This window comes from Gopherus flavomarginatus, chromosome 4 (assembly GCF_025201925.1).
Source record: "Gopherus flavomarginatus isolate rGopFla2 chromosome 4, rGopFla2.mat.asm, whole genome shotgun sequence".
NCBI lineage: Eukaryota > Metazoa > Chordata > Testudines > Testudinidae > Gopherus > Gopherus flavomarginatus.
In genome coordinates this window covers 133668761-133690139 of record NC_066620.1, presented here as the reverse complement: position 1 = coordinate 133690139, position 21379 = coordinate 133668761, and the positions used below count along the sequence as shown (strand labels likewise).

The following is a 21379-nucleotide window of genomic DNA, read 5'->3' as shown; positions in this document are numbered from 1 at the left end:
CCTCTGGATAGCCAGTTGTTAACTGAGACATTTAATTTGCAATCCTCAACTCTTTATAATGCAGGTTAACAGATTTCATAGGGAACAGTTTGGTTAAGTTAAACTGCTATAGCACTTTATTTGGTGGCATGCTTGAGAACTTTGCACAGAAACCATTCAGTGTGAATTCTGCCACCAGAATTTTAATTCACACTTAATTGACTCAGTATTTTGTTTTATTTTCAAGTAATTTATTCAGTACTGCATTTAGTTTGAAATGTCATGATTTATGGAGTGCTTAATTTGAAACCGGTATATAGGTGTTTTCTCAGTACATCGCCATTAATTGCTTGGTATCATTGGGTTTTCCAAAATATGGGATAAAAGCTGATGGATCCCATACTACAATTAGTTTTCACTCAGAATTTGGTGTGAACTTCATGATTCTGAAATATAAACACTTTTAAATCTACACTTAATTCTCCCCTCTGTGACATTCCTTTAATTCGTTTCCCTCTGTTTAGCTTGTTTTGTTGTAAAGCATCTTGAGATGCATTTGTATCCTGTGATCTTTCCTTGTATTTTATATGCAATATCATAGTATCTTTTTTACACTGCATGTTTTTTTTTCTTTTTGATCATGCCTTATTTACTTTTTTAAAAAGAAAACTAGAAGAAATGTGGGATGTAAAGGTTAATCTAAGGAAACTATTTAAGGAATGAATATTGCAGGAAATAAAAACTGACAATGTAATTCACCCAAAGAAAAATGACAAAAAATGTAACCGAAAAGATAACCAGAAAATGGGTCAAAGACAAGGAAAGCCACAGAATGGCAGATGATTCAGCCAAGAAGCTTGTATAAGATGTTTAGCGATCTCTGCTCACAGTCTGGAGAAAGAACAGGAATAATGAAAGCGAAGAACAGTGATGAACTTCCAAACATATGTAAGGAGCAAATCAAGAGATGTGATAAGCACTTTTGTATTTCTTAAAATGTCCAGAGCACAGTGTAAAATTTGAATACAGTACTTTGAATTGAACTTGCTACTATTTGAATGAATTTCACACACTCAGTAGAGGCAACAAAAGCAATTACTTATTGTTCCTATGATCATAACTAAAACCAGGAATTAGTAACACTGAGGGAAAATAGCATTAGAAATGTGGAAGAATTGTTCCAAAATCTAAGATAAATGATAAGACTATAATAACTTGAGAAGAATAACATTTTGTATAATTTTTCCATTTGAATTGACTGCTATCAGTATATATAGGCATTGCCAAACTCTATTATATTACTGGGGTAAATGCAGGGTAACTTTCTTAGAGACATAACTGTTTTACCCCACTGTAAATGAGAGCAGATTTTGGCTTTATGGTAGTATGCAAATAGTAAGTTAGAGCCAAATTTGGTCTATTAGGTGTTTATTATAATTACAATAATTAATAATAAAAATGAATAATAAATTATATTCACAAGTCCCCCAAGGAGGCAGGGAAGTATTATTAAACTTAATTTTACAGATAGGGGAATTGAGGCATAGAGTCATTAAGTGACTTGCCCAAGGTCACATTCAACTAGTAAATCTGTGACCAGGTAGAAGTTTAAACCCTTTCTACACAATTACATTAGTGTTCACCTATACTGCAATTTACTACCACTATATATGTAGTGCTTTATTAAGAATTTTTTAATTCTGCATAAATGTGTTTTCTCAGAGGTTAATTCTTTTCTAAAACTGACTCTAAACGTGGCATCAGCATGTATACATCGAAAGTTTTTCCTTTTCTTTTTTCTTTAAATAGTAAGATTCACTGAAGAGTACACATTGTGAGTGCAATGGTTCTGTGTTTTATGAAGGTTTATAGCTTTTATTCTCTTTCGTAGCAGCATAAAATCCGATTTGATTTGATATGACAATAAAATGTTTGTTTAAAACAATACAGTAGGTAGAAGCTGCTCAGACAACTGCTTATCCTGTTTTCTTTATTTTTCCATAAAGTATGTAGTTCATATTGCTGAACAGACTGTTCTGTTTAATGAGAAGGTATTATATGTCTAGAGATTTGCTGACTGAAACCATGTTAAATAGATAGTCTTTGTGTCTTTTTAGCCTATATGCAATTTTAAAAACTCATTTTAGAATAAGGAAAATCTGATGATTTCTTCCTGTATTTGCTTTAGTATTAATAACCTGAATTTGAAATTTGCAGTATATCTCTGTTCAAATAAAAAATTATGCATAGTCACCTATATGGTGCTAGTATTTTAATACTCTTATCTCAGATCCTTAAAATATGCAATAATCAGTTCACTCTATTTTAATTGCTAGAAAATGTATGTAGTATTTTATGATCAAAACTCTTAAAAATAGATTTGTATCACCTGAAAATATTTTGGCTCCTCCATAAACTGAAGACCCAGACTGTGTTTGGCTTTTGTGCTTTTGGATGCAGATTGTATCAGAGGGGTAGCCGTGTTAGTCTGGATCTGTAAAAGCAGCAAAGAATCCTGTGGCACCTTATAGACTAACAGACGTTTTGGAGCATGAGCTTTCGTGGGTGAATACCCATTTCGTCAGATGAAGTGAGTATTCACCCACGAAAGCTCATGCTCCAAAACGTCTGTTAGTCTATAAGGTGCCACAGGATTCTTTGCTGCTTTTACTGGATGCAGATTGTGTCCTGCCTCTTACATTTTAACTCTTTAATCCTTACATCAAACAGATTGTTTGTTTGTTTTTTTTTTAATTTATTGTTCACCAATTCATTTTAATTTGCTGCTAAAACTGTTGCATGTAGTTGCTACCAAAATATAATTACATATTGAGTGGAGGCTATATTAATTTGCTCTTGATCAAATAAGACACCTCCAGAAGATCCAGATGTGGATTTCCACAATACATCATAAATTCTGTGTCTAATAAATATGTTAGGTATCCATAAGTAGTCTGCATATGTATCAAATAGGCAACTTTGGCTCAAGCTTAAAACCATTTGTACCAGTGTGTGCACATGCAAATTTTTAAAACCTTTTTTTAGTGGGAATATTATTTGTTGCAGTACCTCCTTGGATTGTGTTTTTCTCAGTTATCTCATTTTTAAGCCCGAGTAGACAATTTCAGTACTTTATAAGGGGGACTTCCAATGAAAACATATACAATAAGGCTAAATTACAGTCTGAGTAATTGTGTGTTGCCTACCTAAAATCCCACTTCCTGTCCTAACCTGTCATGTAGTCTTAGTGTGCATTTCTTAAGTGATTGCTGCATTTCATTCAAATTGGCTGCATTTTAGTGGAGTATGAAATTATTCTAGTATGTACAGTGAGTGAGGCAAGCAAGATTTGGAAGAGACTGTAAAAATCCTGATAAAGTGACGTTAAGAATGTTGATTATTAAATAATGCAGAAAATACCACAAGCTAATAATGCTAAGTATCTGACTTAAAATGGGGTTAAACATTAAGGGGTCTGTTGTTCTTTATGGGAGCACACTTGTGTGGGGCACAGGCTCAAGTATGGGGCCGTGCTGAGCCACATCACTGCAGTGGGAGCTCTGAGAAGCATTGTGCAAAGGCCCTGAGAACCCTCCAGTGTGAAAAGTAAATGACCACTGCTCTGCAGCACTATGTGGCATGCACTCCCTTCTGAGACTAACCAGCACTACTAAGTTATGCAGGAGGGGTCAATGGCATGTCCCCACTCCCCCCTTGCATCCACAGTGAAGGATAATCTGGCCTTTAAAAGAAAAAAGTTGCATGAGAGGCACAAGACCAATATTGATCTTTTTTAAAAAATATTTATTTTAATCTATGTAACTTAATATCATACACATCCTAATCTCTGATGTTTACAACATACGTGCTTGTAGAAGTCCTAACTGCTTTTTTGTTATCAGAGTGCCAATTCCCAAGATGGTTTAGGTGACATCTAAACTTATTTAAATTTTCAAAAGCACATGGAATTCATAATAGGCAACTATATATTCTCTCTACAGCTGACTGCTACTTTGCGAAACTTGATTGATTTACCTCTTTCAAGATGCCAGCTCCTGTGTAGTGGTGCAGTTTCAGAGCTCTGGGTGGTGCTGGAGCAGCATATGAATGATAAGGATATATGTACCAATATTGTCAGGATATTCAGGTATGTATGCAACACTGTTTCGATCATCAAAATCCCCCAGTCTCTTGAGGTCTGATCCTGCACCCATTGAAGTCAATAGTAGCTCCTTCGTTGACTTTGAAGGGGGCTGTGTTGAGCAGTTGAATTTGAAAAGACAGACATTCATTAAATTGCTTGTGAAAAGTCAAGGAAAATATTGTATTTTTATAACTTGTTCTATATTAATAGTCATGAAACTATTTATCGTGGTTAAGGCTAAGATTTTGTCATGATTATTTTCAGTAAAAGTCATAGGCAATAAACAAAATTCACAGAAGCTGTGACCTCTCTGTGACTTTTGCTGCTGTGGCTCCATGATTTCCTCCACCACTGTGGTGGCTGGGAGCTGTGGGGTTTCCCTTCTGACCGTGGCAGCTGGAAGCTGCAGGGGGGTCCCCTCCACCCATGTCAGCTGGAAGCTCAGGGTGACCATATTTCCCAAAGAGAAAATGAAACATCCCCAGCTGCTCACCCACGGGTTCCTCTCCCCTTCCGCGAGGCTGTCGCCTGTTGCTGGAACCCTGAGAAGGGCCCCCTCAGGAGTCTGTCACCTGTCACTGGAACCTTGCAAGGAGGACCCTGTCACTGGAACCCTGCCAGGGCCCGATGGCTGCCAGCTCCAGAGTCCTGCATATCACGGAGGTTTCTGAAAGTCACGGATTCCATGACCTCCATGACATAGATATAGCCTTAACCCATGACCTTACAAACATGGATTTATTTTCCCTTTTAAAAAAAATGTTTTGTACCACTGTGATATGTTAATCTCTTTGGGCCAAATTTAGATTTTATTGTTTAGGATGTCATTTCCTGTCCTTTAAAGAGAAATAAATTGTTTTTATTGTTAGTAATTTATTTTAATTGTTTTTAAAATGGACAAAAGTTATGTTCTGGTGTTTACAACTCAAACCTTACAGCAGGGATTAGATTTGCATATGCACAAAAATATGTGAGACGTAGGGACATTATTACTTCAGCCATCACAGAGCACTGTACGAGATTAGGTGTGGGAGATGGGGCCGTCCTTGTGCAGATGAAGGACTTCTGGTTAGTTTCCCCAGAAGAATCTCATTGTTGCCCAGGTAGCTCAGTGACCATTCCCCAAGAAGATGTGTTGCTTGCTAGGGAAATCCACCAGAGTGGGTCACCTCTAGGGTATGTCTACACTGCAGAGTAAGTCCAGGGTTCGAACTCAGGTTCAAGCCTAACTCCCCTTCCGCCTTCATACAAATCATGCTAACCCAAGACTTGGACACAGGGTCCCAGGACCCCATGGTGGTGAAGGGTCCGAATATGAGTCAAGCTAGGACCAAGGGTTCAGGCCCTGTTGCTTTGCAATGTAGACACAGCCCCAATGAACTTGTGTTTGGGGAGTCTGCCAAAAGCTTTCCACAGTCCCACGGCCAACTTTCTTTGTCCTTTGAACAGTCAAGTTTGTTGAACACTAAAGTTTTCCCACACTGCACCATGTATGCAGTGAACAAAGGGCTAGAACAGTCACATTTTCAGAGGGCACTAGAAAGTCTGGAATTGGGCTCACATAATGCAGTGTAGATGCTGATGCCCAGTTGGGATCCAGGGTTCAACAATTCCTAACCTAGGGTTACAAATGAGTGTAGACAGTCAAGCCATTGGTCAACAAATCAAGGGACTCTGAACTCAAGTTCCACTGATTCTAGGCTTACAGTGTAGACATATCCCTAGAAAGTATCTTGTAGTATGTATGAGTAGCTCTTTGGGCCTCATCTTCACCAGGAAATGAAGATGTGCTCGTAACTCAAGTTAGCTAACTCTAGGTAAAATCCTAGTGAAGACAGTGTAGTTTGTATTTTTGACCCAAGTTAGCAGATTGAGTGGCTTGTGTGAAAACTACAATCTGCCTTGTCTTTACTAGGATTTTCTCTCAAATTGGGAACCTCTCAGTGAAGACAAGGCAATGAAGAGTTCCCCATGTCGCAGCATAAATCTGGGCAAGGCTGATTGCAATATTGCAAATGCTGAATGGGGTGGTAAATAATTTGAGAATTTTGAAGGAGCTGGATAATAGAGTGTTGAGGAATTTTCAGGGCGTGGAAAGGATGTAGGCACGAGTAATTCTGAGTTTAGTTTTGAATAAAAGTTTGCCTTTGCCTTTGTGCTGCTGTGATAAGTTCCTCTTGCTATTGGCTGAAAGTTTTACTGAAAAGCAATGTTTCCATTGACTTAATTGCTCAATCCTATCCCCAACAACTGTCCAGCCCCTGCTTTCTAGCTGGCAAAGGCACCACGTCCTAAAGGGAGCATGCCACCAAGAGCTGCTGCTTCTGAGTTCTGCCCTGGTTTCCTCTCCAGCCTTTAAAACAGGCAGAGCATAGTTCTTCATGGTTTGTGCAGGGTAGTTTCCATAGGCTTCCTGGGCAGGGAAAGCACAAAACACTTCTCAGCCCTAGTTCCTTCTCAGTTTGCTCCTCTCTGTCTGTGTAATCTGGTCTCCAAAGATGAGTCAGTTCTGGAGTTTTGGTATGTTATCTGTACATTTACGTCTTTCAGGGAGAGGTGGTTTTCTTTGTTGGCTGGCAAGTTGCCAAGGCTGAGAAGACAGGAGCATTTCCTAGATTACATCTGTGATTCAGTATAGATATGGAATAGGCAAACTTTTTGGCCCGAGGGCCACATCTGAGCATAGAAATTGGATGGCAGGCCATGAATGCTCATGAAATTGGGGTTGGGGTGTGGAAGAGGAAGAGGGCTCTGGCTGGGGGTGCAGGCTCCTGGGTGGGGCCAGAAATGAGGAGTTCAGGGTGCGGGCGGTGGCTCCGGGCTGGGGCAGAGGGGAAGGAGTGTGTAGGGGTGAGGGCTCCAGCTGGGAGTGCGGGCTCGGAGGTGAGGCTAGGGATGAGAAGTTTGGGGTGTAGGAGGGTGCTCCAGATTGGGACTGAGGGGATCAGAGGGTGGGAAAGGGATCATGGCTGGGGCACGGGGTTGGGGCATTGGTGTGTGTGTGAGGGATCTGACTGTGGTGCAGGCTCTGGGGTGTGGCTGAGGATGAGGGGTTTGGGGTGTAGGACGGGGATCAGGACTGGGGCAGGGGTTGGAGGGAAGGGGTGATGGCTAAGGGGTGCAGGCTTTGAGCGGCGCTTACCTCAAGTGGCTCCCAGAAGCAGTGGCATGTCCCCCGCTCCACAGGCGCCGCCCCATCCACAGTCACCGCCCCTGTATCTCCCATTGGCCGCAGTTCCCATAAATTATAACTTCTTGTAATCCTACTTGATTCTGCAGACATTTTCAGGTACAATATTAACTGGAAGTAAAGGTTTAGCCAATTAACCATACAGCAGTGATATAGCAGTGATATCTGTAGGCCAGTGTGGCCTCACTCCTCTTTGAACCATTAGGGTGGTGGGTACAGAGACATAGCAGCCTGAGGAGCTATAACGTTGGGTCAGATGCAGGAAGAGAATGCCTTGAAGAGAATTGGGAGGAGTATTCCTCATCCCTGCTGGTTTAAAGAATAGCACCAATGGAATTATATTGGGCACTAGCAGGCATGCAGAAGAACTGATGTCCTGTTCTTGTCTCCACCTGGCATCTCCTACTGTCTTGAGGCTAAAGGCCTCTGCTTAGTGCTTAAGGAATACTATTAGTGTTGGCATTCATGCCTGGGCTAGGCACATAGGTTGAGGAAGGCTCTCCATGCCCTCTTCTGTCCCTCATTGTACTGGCACAGGAATAGCTAGAATTTTGTTTGTTGTTTGTGTTACACGTGCACAATAGTTACTATAAATTCATCGGAGTTCAATGTCATTCTATTGTGTAATTGGCTGCCTGTGTCTGTAGTAGAAGTACTAGCATTTCATTCTGTATCTTGGAAAACATTACTTTGAGACTTGAAAGTAGAATGAATATATTTTATTTTGCAGAAGAAATAAAATGCTGTCATTTATATATATTTTATTTTTGTGTGTTTATAGCAAACTTTCTTCCTACAATGACTGCCGTGCAGCTCTGGCAGCATGCTCCAGATGTTATGTCTTATTTTTAGCCCTTCTAAACAAACACCAAAAGAAGCAGGTCAGTATTTTCATCTCCTGCTTTTTATATTTTAATCTTCTGTGTCTCTGTTATTGTATGCATGTAAACCCATTTTCAGTGACCTACTTTCATGCACATTTACAAGATAATAATTTAAAACAGTTGACAGCATTTCTATATTAAGGAAATGGAATCATTTAGATTAAGAGGGCAACACAGAGGACAGACTGTTGATTAACTTGTCTATCCTTAGCGCACACATAAGCTATCCTTTGAATACTTATATTCTTCGCAAGGTTTTAAGTAGTAATGATGTTTTTTTAAAAGCAAGTGGTTTATCAAATAGCAAAAGTTTTTCCATATTTAAAATTGCTTAACTTTGGGAGCCCCCACATTTCAATTGTGGAAAAAGCTACAACTTATTTTTATTAAATATCCAAACAAGCTCTCTAAGGGTACATCTACACTGCGGTAAAAAACCCTGAGGCACTGAATCTCAGACCTTAAGCTCACATTGATTGGGCTGAGGGCTAAAAATTGCAGCATAGCTATTTGGGCTTGGGTTGGAGCCTGGGCTCTGGGACCCTCCTGCCTTGCAGGGTTTCAGAACCAAGGCCTCAGCCCAAGCCTGAACATCTACACTGATATTTTTAGCACCACAGTCAGTCCTCAAGCCTGAATCAACTGACCTGAGCCAGCCGCAGCCATACCATGGGTCTTTTATGACAACGTAAACATACTCCCAAGTATGGATTCTTATTATGTCTGAAAAACATACAGTGCCTTCTACAAAGCAACACAAAATTGTTTGAAACATATAGCTAGAAATAAAAGTATTTGGGAATTTTCATATCTGAAAGATTGGCTAGAATTATGAGAGTATCCAGTTTATATGCTGTAATAAATAACTGGTTCATAAGTAAACACAAAATGTTTGTTGCCTGAGAACGCTGAGATTTTTAACCTGTCATATTTCTACTTTTAATAAATGGTTCTCATCCCATGGATTAGCTTTGTTTTTGCATGTTAAGCACCATCTCTTCTTTATCAAAATATCACTTAGTAAGCAAATTCACTGTTTGTTAAAGCAAGTTTATTACTGTGTTGTGATGATTTTGTGTATGTGCTCAGGGTAATTTTTCCTTACAATGATTCTTATACACTCACCCAGAGCTATTTGTACTAGTGTAGTGCTGACAGACCCCAGTCAAGACCCTGGTCATTGGGATCGAATCTGGGAACTCTGGAGCTGAATGCATGATCCTCTATAGCATAAGCTAAAAGCCACATGGCCCTTAGCTAAGGCTGTAGTGCAGATTCATTAATCTCTAAGTGGTCTTGGTGCCAGTAGAGGGGCCAGAGCACCACATCTAGGAGGTATGTGGGTTACACTAAATTACTGAAGGCCTGTGCTGGCAGAGAGGGGGTCTGAATGATCTAACAGATCACTTTCCTCTCTAATATTTTTAGTATTATAAACATTAGACCTGTGAGGGTGCATGCACGTTTTTGAGGTGCAGGTGGCATTACTACAATGTATAGTACTGAGAGTTAGTGGGTTTATATATCATCTTTTATCTGTTTAAAAGACAAACAAATCTCACAACCCAGCAAAAACTGTCTGTGGGAGGACGAGCAATGAGAGTACCAATGGATCAATCACAGTATTGCCAATCCCAAGCATTCAAAATAATGAGGCAGGCTTCAAAAAATCATAAGATTGTCTTAAACTTGTGTTGTTTTTTTTTTAACAAATTTTGTTTTTTGTTTCTTGGTTTCTGGGGCTCTAGCATATACCTGGGTTGGAGTATCTAGCTTTTCTCTGCAACCCCTTAAGAGCTAGAAACTTACTTTAAAAAAAAAAAAAAGAGAGAGAGAAAGAAAGGTGAGAGTCATTCTCAAACAAGTAATCAAATACTTTCAAGGAGCTGTGGCTTTAAGAAAAAACACCAAATGTCATGATGACTCGTGATTAAATATGTCCGAGCTGGAAATACCACAGTTATTGAGCTTGCTGAGCAGCTTCTCCTTATCACTTAACTGCTCTGAGAAGATAGGGAGGGTTAAGTTGCCAAGATTCACATAACTACATGTGTTGTCGTCTCACATAAGAAGGGAAATATGTGTGAGTTGGCAAGATAGATCTTCAGGGTTGGGCAGGGTTGCTCAACAGTCCCATTTTTAGACACATAACTGACCTGGCTCTCCTTGGTGCCTTCTCCACAGCTGTTTTTGGAGAGTGTTGGAGAATCTTTGTTGGCTCTGTATCTCTCAAATGTCATTCATAATGGGCTGCCATGGATGCTTATCTTGGGACCCAATATCCTGTATGTTGTGCCATGTGTACTTTCCCCAAGCTCCCAGCTGTTTCTCACCTTTTCTTCAGAGCCATTTGGAAAGACAGATGAGCACAGTTCCTATGCTCAAGCTCCCCTAGCTCTTACATGTACTTCTTGAGCTGCAGCTATGTGAAGCATAACTTTCTCCTCCTGCTGAGCTTGCTGATGATGGTGATGTCATTAGCCACAGGGAGGCACTCTTTTAAAACAGGAAGAAAGTATATAAATGGGGTGATGATTTCCATACAATGGTGTTTGTGTGTGTGGGTAAATATAATTAGAGACTAATCTTGATCTTACATATTTCCCTCTCCTCCCTTCCCTCCTCTCTCCCCCTCCCAGTTGAAATTATTGGGTTGTCATTACGAATAGTTTCAGGTTGACCAAAATGGCATTTGTTAGTAAACAAAACTATACGTCCAAGAAAATTTGCCCAGGTCTAGTTTTAATACTCACTTTCTAGAGAGGCACTGTCACGGTTACCCGACTATCTGTCCCTGGACTCCTGACTGCTCTCTTTGCGTTCACTCCTCCAGATGACAGGGCTCCTCCTTTCACCTTTCTTGGAGTGGAATCTCACAATTCTCCCACTCTTAGACTAGATCCCTGGGCTACAGCGTCCTGTGAGTACTTAGCAGGGCTGACTGTGATCAGACCCTGCAGGTCTCTCCTTTAGGGATATGACCAGTGGTTAATGCACAGTGACCAGACACTTTCTCCAAATCAAGGTGTTGCTTAATTTTAACAGTAGGAACACAGCTCCCTGTAACAGAGAGAGGGTTTGAACACTCAAAGCTGCTCATAGGCCTGTTTCACTTACTACCCCCTGAATGGTAACCAAGTAGTCCAACTTAGTCAGACCCTCCTGCAGGGTCTGTCTTGTTTCCCTCTGCTCTGTTCTGCTCGAGCAAATCCTGACAACTACTCCATCCCGGATCTCTAGAATCACTTTTTAACTGTTTAGTGTCCTTTTGATTTTAGGTTCCAGCCTTGGTAGCAGGGGCGGCTCTCGGTATGTTGCCGCCCCAAGCACGGTAGGCAGGCTGCCTTCGGTGGCTTGCCTGCGGGAGGTCCCCGGTCCCGCGGATTCGGTGGCACACCTGCGGGAGGTACGCCGAAGCCACAGGACCAGCGGACCCTCCGCAGGCATACCGCCGAAGGCAACCTGCCTGCCGCCCTCGCGGAGACCAGCAGAGCGCCCCCCCTGGCTTGCCGCCCCAGGCACGCGCTTGGCCTGCTGGTGCCTGGAGCTGCCCCTGCTTGGTAGGACAACTGTGGAACTCTTAGCTGGAGCCTGTAAGTATAATCTTTACAGTTAAATACTCTGTCATGGCATCGGACTTTAAGGCCAGAGGAGACCACCAGATCATCTAGTCTGATCTCCTGGATATCACAGGCCACCAATATCACTCAGCACCCATACACTAAACTTAACAACCAAAATTAGACGAAAGTATAACAGTGCTCAGGAGACTAGATTATTATGTAGTATAGACAGAGAACAGAAGGGACTGAGGTGGACTAGTGCCCATGGCTCCACAATGGCAGGGAAATAATTAAGTCCTGCATCTTGGCAGGGGGTTAGACAAGATGACCCTTGCGGTCCCTTTCAACCCCATGATTCTAAGTAAGAGGTACTCAGATAATCCTGGCAAGTGATCCACACCCACACACTGCAGCGGAAGGTGAATCTCCCTTCCCCCCAGGTCACTGCCAATCTGACCTGGGGGGAAATTCTTTCCATCCTTACACATGGTGATCTGTTAGATCCTGAGTATGTGAGCAAGAACCAGCAAGCCAAGCATCTGAGAGGGAGAGACTGCCACGTCAGAACCCAAACTCTGGCCCTCCTTGTCCAATGTCCTTGTCCCTCCCTGTCTTGTCTCTTGATGTATTTGTCAGGAGCTGGCTTATCTGCACCCATTGTCTGGCCTTTCTGGCCGTTTTTCTAACCACCTGCTATTAAACTGAACTAACTTATGCATTCAACTCCCATTATGGCTACCCAGTACCTATTCCCTACGACAGACACCCATATAAAATATATAGTATTCCTAGATTAATACAAGCAGCCCCATGTTTTTCACAAGGGTTAATGCCACAGCTGAATTTATAAAAGTACCTATCCAATAACCGCAGACCATTATTGGCATCTCCTCTGCTATGAGACATCTCAATCTTACAAGATACTGATTTTTTTTAAATCTGTTTCTGTTACTTTGTCTTCAGCTGTTGTTTTTTTCACTGATGAGTTTCAGTAGCTGTATATGGATTCTCTGTTGTAAAAATTATTTTGGGTTAATGTAACTTTCTCTCCTTGATCCATACGTTTTGTCATTTTAGGCTTTTTGTTTAAGTGCCCTTTTTTAATACAGTAGTGACAGAGACCCTTCAAAAACATAAATTTATCTTAAAACCCCACCATAGCACACCAGTTTAAAGAGTGATGATGGTGATTGGTCATTACAGAGCCAAGAACTCTTAAGATTTTCTCCTGGGGTGTGTGTGGATGTGTAAATATTATCCTAGAGATATAACAGATACAGTATGATAAATAACACGTTTGATTCTCTTGTATTATTAACTTTTGCTTGGAGAAAAGATCTTCCTGGGACAAATGTTCTGAAAAATCCCAAGGGAATTTTTCTGGTGATTAATCTAAACAGCCACAGAGGGTCAGCCTTTCCCTACAGTATGATGGCTGATAATATGTCTGGCTAACAACATGCATAACTTCAGATATTTAAATTGTGATAATGTTTGTTTTTTCTCCAGAGAGATGTTGTAATAGAAAGATTCAGAAAATATGCTTTAGACCAGGGATTCTCAAAATTTTTCTTTCTGACTGCCCCCTTGTCCTCTCCAACATGCTATAAAAACTCCATGGCCCACTTGTGCCACAACTGTTCTCTGCATATAAAAGCCAGGGCCAGTGTTAGGGGGGCAGCAATCAGGGCAGTTGCCTGGAGCCCATGACACAGAGGGTACTGCGAAGCTAAGTTGCTCAGGCTTCATCTTCAGCCCCGGGTGACGTGGCTTGGAGCCCAGGCTTCAGCCCTAGGTGTTGAAGCTTCAACTTTCAGCCCTGGGCCTCAGCAAATGTAATGCTGGCCCTGCTTGGCAGATCCCCTGAAACCTGCTTGTGCCCCCGGACTCTCCCTGTTTGAGAACTACTGCTTTAGGCACATGACTGGCTTAGAATATGTAGTGCTCAAAGATACAATCCAAACTGTCTCACCAGCTGGTGTCACATTCCTACGTGTAATTCAGGTATAATGACTGGTAACCACTTTAACTAAGGGCTTGTCTACATCAGAAAGTTGCAGCGCTGGTGAGGGAGTTACAGCGCTGCAACTTAGGAGGTGTACACATCTGCAGGGCACCACCAGCGCTGCAACTCCCTGTTTGCAGCGCTGGCCGTACTCCCGTTTTGTCTCGGGTGTAGAGGATCCAGCGCTGGTGATCCAGCGCTGGTAATCAAATATAGACACTTACCAGCGCTTTTCTTGACCTCCGTGGAATAAGCAGGTATCCCAGCATACCTGAGGAAGCCTCTGGTAATCAAGCTGGTCTCCTTCCCCGGTTTGCTCTCGCGTTCCCCGAACCCCGAGCAAGCAGGTCTCCTTCCCTGAGGTTTGCTGGGTGGTTCCGGGAACGCGAGAGCAAACCGGGAAAGGAGACCAGCTTCGCCGCGGTTTGCTCTCGCGTTCCCCGAACCCCGAGCAAGCAGGTCTCCTTCCCTGAGGTTTGCTGGGTGGTTCCGGGAACGCGAGAGCAAACCGGGAAAGGAGACCAGCTTCGCCGCGGTTTGCTCTCTCGTTCCCCGAACCCCGAGCAAGCAGGTCTCCTTCCCTGCGGTTTGCTGGGTGGTTCCGGGAACGCGAGAGCAAACCGGGAAAGGAGACCAGCTTCGCCGCGGTTTGCTCTCGCGTTCCCGGAACCACCCTGCAAACCGCAGGGAAGGAGACCTGCTTGTTCGGGGAACGCGAGAGCAAACCGCGGCGAAGCTGGTCTCCTTTCCCGGGTTTGCTCTCGCGTTCCCGGAACCACCCTGCAAACCGCAGGGAAGGAGACCTGCTTGTTCGGGGAACGCGAGAGCAAACCGCGGCGAAGCTGGTCTCCTTTCCCGGGTTTGCTCTCGCGTTCCCCGAACCACCCAGCAAACCGCAGGGAAGGAGACCTGCTTGCTCGGGGTTCGGGGAACGAGAGAGCAAACCGCGGCGAAGCTGGTCTCCTTTCCCGGTTTGCTCTCGCATTCCCGGAACCACCCAGCAAACCTCAGGGAAGGAGACCTGCTTGCTCGGGGTTCGGGGAACGCGAGAGCAAACCGGGAAAGGAGACCAGCTTCGCCGCGGTTTGCTCTCGCGTTCCCCGAACCCCCCTTGAAGCCGCCCAACAGCGCTGCAGTGTGGCCACATCTAACACCACTTGCAGCGCTGGTTGCTGTAAGTGTGGCCACTCTGCAGCGCTGGCCCTATACAGCTGTACTAATACAGCTGTAACAACCAGCGCTGCAAAATTTTAGATGTAGACATGGCCTAAGAGGGCCATATTATCGTTAGTAACTGCTGTAGCTAAGAGGGTGAATGCAACTGTTGGAGTATTCGCAAAAATATAAGGGAAGTGTATATGTACTCCTCTGTCTATGGTATTGGGGAGACCATTACTGGAGTACTGTGTCCATACTTCAATAGGAATGCTGAAAAATTGGAATGGCTTCAGAAAAGAGCTACAAGAATGATTAGAGATCCGGAAAACATGCCTTGTAGTGAGAAGCTCAAGCTATTTAGTTCATTGAAGAGAAAGTTAAGAGAGAACTTGTCTGATAATAAGCAACTCTTTAATCTAGCAGAAAAGGCATAATGAGAGCCAGTGATTGGAAATGGAAGTTAGACAAGTTCAGGCTAGAAATAAGTTGCACATTTTTAAGTGCAACAATAACGTTCATTTTGGGTCACTGATTATTTCTGGTTTTGTCCTTGAATTTTCATTTCCGGTATGTCACTTCAAGATGTGTCCTGAATGTGTGGGGAAAGTTCCCTCACAGCCTGACATGACTGCTGTTTGTTTGCCTTCTGGGCAGACTGTCAGGCCCACACTCATATCTTCTTTCAGAGAATACTTTGCAAAGCAGAAGGTCAGATTTATTAGTGCTGGCAAAGTGAAGAGTAAAATTACCTCAGGTGCCTAAAGTGAATCTGGTCAAATGGGGTCATAGATCCGGCAAATAAAATTTAAACAACTTGACCCGTGTCATGGGGGGGAGGGAAGCCCTTGTGATTGGCTGCTTCCCCACTTTCTGCCCTCTGAGGTGTAAGTAGTCAGTCAGGGCTTCTGCAAGAACCAGCAAAGCTCTCCCCCCCCCCTTCCCCAGGAGCCAAAACCATTCCCACGGGAGGTGATGGGGGAGAAGAAAAATCCCATCATCTATAGGCAGCTCCATTCCTATTTGCCCATCTCCTCTGAGCAATGGGGCGGTTCCTCTGCCTCTCTCTCTCACTGAAACACCTGGCCTGAGAAGCGGGAGAGAGGACCCTGCTGCAGCCTCCACACCAGCCCTGGGAGAGATGGGGGGGGTGAAGGAGCTGCAGGAAGAGCAGAGGTGAGGCTGAGTGTGGCAGAATTGATGTGGAGACTGGAGGGGGCGCAATTAATGGGCGACAGGCAGATATTATGTTGCTTTCATTTTTGTAGCATATTATAGACTGTCCACTTTTTTCAGACCACTTTGAGTTATTACTTGTATTGAAGGAGGGATACACCCCTGTGGAGGACTGGCGGAATTACCACCACCGTCCGTCAGGGTTTGTACTAGAAGAGGAAGAGCAAACTTAATTTAAAGCCAGGAACACAATAGAGCCCTGTGGTGGAATCTGCGCTTTTGGCTTGATACATTTTTCCCCTCAGAGCCTGATACAGATGTCCAACAAACCAAACCATGGGCTTAGTCTCATGTCTGGTGATAACACATCACATACTGCAGATAGAAAAAAATTACTGGGTCACTTGATAAAACGTATTCAGGTCAAGATTATTGAGCCACTTGGATTTCCCCTTTCTGCTTAATAAATCTGTACTTTTGAGGATCTTTTCATCATGAATTCCAGAAAAATGCCTTATGAAGTTTAGCATTACCAGTTATCTTTAACCACCAAATTCTAATATAGCTATTCTTTTTAGTTTCGAATGTAAATCTCTGTAAAATACTGGGGGTCAGCAAATACAAATACTAACCTTCGTTGCAAGTGCAATGTAAGGGATAGACTTTTTTAGATTTAACTGGACAAAAATATTTGTCCATCTAAATGGACAAATGTGCATGACCATTATTGTCAGCAATTTCAAAATTAAGAGTTAATGAAGAGAATATGTACACTCTGCTTTGGCTCTTCCAAATGCGTGTACATATTTGGTGCTAGTGCACAATTACATATGTGAAGGTGTTCTATCGTCTGTCTATTAAATTGAACAAGAAAGAACTCATGGTATTCAGTCATCCCTTCCTGGAACTTAGAGAAAAGGAACATAGTTTAAGAACATAAGAACGGCCATACTGAGTCAGACCAATGGTCCATTTAGCCCAGTATCCTGTATTCCAACAGTGGCCAATGTTAAGTGCTTCAGAGGGGATGAACAGAACAAGTAACCATCAAGTGATCCAATCCCCTGTCGTCCACTCCCAGCTTCTGGCAAACAGAGGGTAGGGACACTCAGAGTATGGAGTTGCATCCCTGTCCATCCTGGCTTATAGTCATTGATGGATTTATCCTCCAGAAACTAATCTAGTTCTCTTTTGAATGCTGTTATAGTTTTGGCCTTCACAAGGTCCCTTGGCAATGAGTTCCACAGGTTGACTGTGCATTATGTGAAGTAGTACGTCAAAGTACTTTTTGTTTGCTTTAAACCTTCTTAATTTCATTGGGTGACCCCTAGTTCTTGTGCAATTTGTGGGAGTAAATAACATTCCAGTCCAGAAAGCCTTTGACAAGATCCCTCACCAAAGGCTCTTATGTAAATTAAGATGTCGTGGGATAAAAGGGAAGGTCCTTTCATGGATTGAGAACTGGCTAAAAGACAGAAAACAAAGGGTAGGAATTAATGGTAAATTCTCAGAATGGAGAGGGGTAACTAGTGGTGTTCCCCAAGGGTCAGTCCTAGGACCAATTCTATTCAATTTATTCATAAATGATCTGGAAAAAGGGATAAACAGTGAGGTGGCAAAGTTTGTAGATGATACTAAACTACTCAAGATAGTTAAGACCAAAGCAGATTGTGAAGGACTTCAAAAAGATCTCACAAAACTAAGTGATTGGGCAACAAAATGGCAAATGAAATTTAATGTGGATAAATGTAAAGTGATGCACACTGGAAAAAATAACCCCAACTATACATACAATATGATAGGGGCTAATTTAGCTACAATGAGTCAGGAAAAAGATCTTGGCATCATCGTGGATAGTTCTCTGAAGATGTCCACACAGTGTGCAGAGGCGGTCAGAAAAGCAAACAAGATGTTAGGAATCATTAAAAAGGGGATAGAGAAAAAGACTGAGAATATATTATTGCCCTTATATAAATCCATGGTACTCCCACATCTTGAATACTGTGTACAGATGTGGTCTCCTCACCTCAGAAAAGATATTCTAGCACTAGAAAAGGTTCAGAAAAGGGCAACTAAAATGATTAGGGGTTTGGAGAGGGTCCCATATGAGGAAAGATTAAAGAGGCTAGGCCTCTTCAGCTTGGAAAAGAGGAGACTAAGGGGGGATATGATAGAGGTATATAAAATCATGAGTGATGTGGAGAAAGTGGATAAGGAAAAGTTATTTACTTATTCCCATAATACAAGAACTAGGGGTCACCAAATGAAATTAATAGGTAGCAGGTTTAAAACAAATAAAAGGAAGTTATTCTTCACACAGCGCACAGTCAACTTGTGGAACTCCTTACCTGAGGAGGTTGTGAAGGCTGGGACTATAACAATGTTTAAAAGGGAACTGGATAAATTCATGATGGCTAAGTCCATAAATGGCTATTAGCCAGGAAGGGTAAAGAATGGGGTCCCTAGCCTCTGTTCATCAGAGGATGGAGATGGATGGCAGGAGAGAGATCACTTGATCATTGCCTGTTAGGTTTACTCCCTCTGGGACACCTGGCATTGGCCACTGTTGGTAGACAGATACTGGGCTAGATGGACCTTTGGTCTGACCCTGTACGGCCGTTCTTATGTTATGTTCTTTCTTATTAACTTTCTCCAGACCATTCATGTTTTTACAGACTTCTATCATATCCCCCCTTCGTCCTCTCTTTTCCAAGCTGAGAAGTCCCAGTCTTCTGGAATTTTTGGAATTCGTTTATACAAATTATTTTATTTGGCATCAAATATAGCCTGCAAATCAGATTTGGGTTCATTTTAGGGACAGGATCCAAATTCTTAAGAAGAAATAGGTCACTCATCCTTAGTCTTGCTCCTTACAGAGATCAAATAGTTTGTCAAATCAATAGCTTTGAAAAACCTGTTCAATTTAAAGAGAGTGCTTCAATACACACAGAAATTATAGGCCATGGCTACACTGGCACTTTACAGTGCTGCAACTTTCGCGCTCAGGGGTGTGAAAAAACACCCCCTTGAGCGCTGCAAGATACAGCGCTGTAAAGCCGCAGTGTAATCAGTGCTGCAGCGCTGGGAGCTGCGCTACACCCATAAGGGATGTGGTTTACATGCAGCGCTGGGAGAGCTCTCTCCCAGCGCTGGCGCTCCGACTACACTCACACTTCAAACCGCTGCCGCGGCAGCGCTTTGAAATTTCAAGTGTAGCCATACCCATAGTGTTCTTCTGTCTTCAGTACTAAATCTGTGTGTGCTAGTTTCAAAAGGTATGTCTTACCTGTCGAAACCTATGTTTAGAGTCCTGCGAATCCACAGATGTCTGCTTTATATCTGCAGGAATCTGCATCCGCAGATGCAGATGTGGTTGTATTATTCACCATCCTTGCAGATCACGGATTAGATGTGGATCCAAATTTTTGTATCCATGTAGGGCTCTACCTGTGTTGTACAAATCAACCTGATAAATACTTATGTATTTAGTTTATTTGCAAATATGCCTGAAATGCTTGCATGCTTTCTCAGTAAATATTCCAAATGTTTGGCTATATGCTAGCCCCATCTACTGCTGATTTTTTTCAGATGTGCAAATATCCCATGTGTCTATGTACTATGTTCTTGTAACTGCTTTCAAAGTGACATTCATCTCTAACTCCATTTATGGCTGTCTGAACAGTGGTTTTTGGTTTCACATTATTCAGCTTAGTTGTGCATATGGCATGCACATTTTTGAAAATTTAGCCAAAAATATGTAAAAATATAGCCTGTAATTTCTGTAGTATAAAGTCACAGCTGCATTTTTTTGTATTTGATTGTTATTTAAACTCTGTCAGTGGATAATAATGAAACTTCTGTAATACTTTTTAAAACAGGATGTGCTATGCTAAAAAGAAATAATATTTTGTAGACTTGTTTCATAGTCTGTAGGTGGAAAACATAGCTGAGATCACACTTCTCAAAATATAAGTTAAATTGATTGCTTTACAGTACCTGTCTATCTATTCCCTGGTTGGGTGGGGTGGTTGCTAAGCTGGTAATGTTTTAACCAAAATTAGAAAGTCAATATAAAGTAAGTTAAACTAGACCGCCTTCTTTTTTCACTTCTCTCTTCTGATTCATCGACTGTTTGTTGTTTCAAATTCTTTGTAGCCTTTGTGAGAAGGCTTCCATTGGGGATTGTGGTGGTTTATAGACGGTTACATATAAACTTTTTTATTTTATAAGTATCTTGTGTTGGTGACATTCAGATGTTTGCAAAATAATAATAGTGGGAGCAATGCCATAGAGAGTCGTACAGTGTCTAGCCCAAAGTAGGGGAGAGAGACTAGAGGTCACTCGATGAGCCCTCCTGCCTGGCAAGTTCATTAGTAGTTGTGATGAACTCTGAAGATTATCTTCTTGTCTTTGAACATAGGTGTATCTCTCTGTGATGCAAGGCCTTGTGGGAGTGGCTCAAAAGAGGAGAAATTATTAGTGGAGGAATATATGATCCACAGAGAAATTTTTGCAGTTTAATCAATCAAATTTTAATACATGTACAGTAACAAGTTGCCATTCTTTGAATGTCTCTTGATAAAGTATGGGATTTATTCCTTGGGGGATTCCAGTATCTGAATGAGACTGCTGTATTTCAAGAAAAACAACATGTTGGGTGTTTGCCAAAGCCATGGTTTAGTGCAAGTACAGTCATTTAACAGTTAGGGGTAGACTAATTATGCTGCACTCAGGGGATTGCTACTTCTTTCCCTGTACTGTTGAAACAGAGCCAGTACTTGGACTTTCAGTTTTGGAAACTAGCCAGGTTTTGATGGGGGTAGAGACAGTTTTTTGAGTAATTTCATCTTTGGGAGAGAAAACAAGGAGAATTCTGAAAGCTAAACAAGCCCATACTGTTGAATTAAAAGCCATTGGGAGTCAGGAGTAATGTTTTGGGATGACAGCTGAGTCAGTCAGCTCCTGCATCACACAAATTGCTTTATCCCCATGGTGGTCAAAATGAAGGCAATAAGAGAGATGTAATATTAAGATTGGGAGGCTGGTGATATGGCAGACTCAACCTTTTTCACTGGGCTCTTGATTTCCCCAACACACTTTATTTAAACGAGTAATGCCAGGAGGATATAAACCTTTATATACACCATCTGAACAGAATTCTCATTGTTGGGTTTGTGCTTCCTAGTGGAAATCTTGTGACATCTCCATTGCTTTAAAATCTTTGTCTTTCTAGGGCAGCAGTAGCAGGGTAGAATGCGTTTGAGGCTCTATTGGCCATCAGAG

The 21379-nt window shown here is 42.2% G+C and overlaps 1 protein-coding gene across 6 annotated transcripts in view; it reads left to right on the top strand.

Moving 5' to 3' along the window:
• The window catches only part of ARMC2 (armadillo repeat containing 2), a 171552-nt gene that overhangs the window by 79595 nt on the left and 70578 nt on the right, over nucleotides 1-21379 (top strand). For all 6 annotated transcript variants that reach the window (XM_050951359.1, XM_050951358.1, XM_050951356.1 and 3 more), the window contains 2 exons: nucleotides 3981-4126; nucleotides 8095-8194. In XM_050951359.1, the coding sequence (XP_050807316.1) occupies nucleotides 3981-4126; nucleotides 8095-8194 (246 nt within the window). The remainder of the gene's footprint in view (nucleotides 1-3980; nucleotides 4127-8094; nucleotides 8195-21379) is intronic.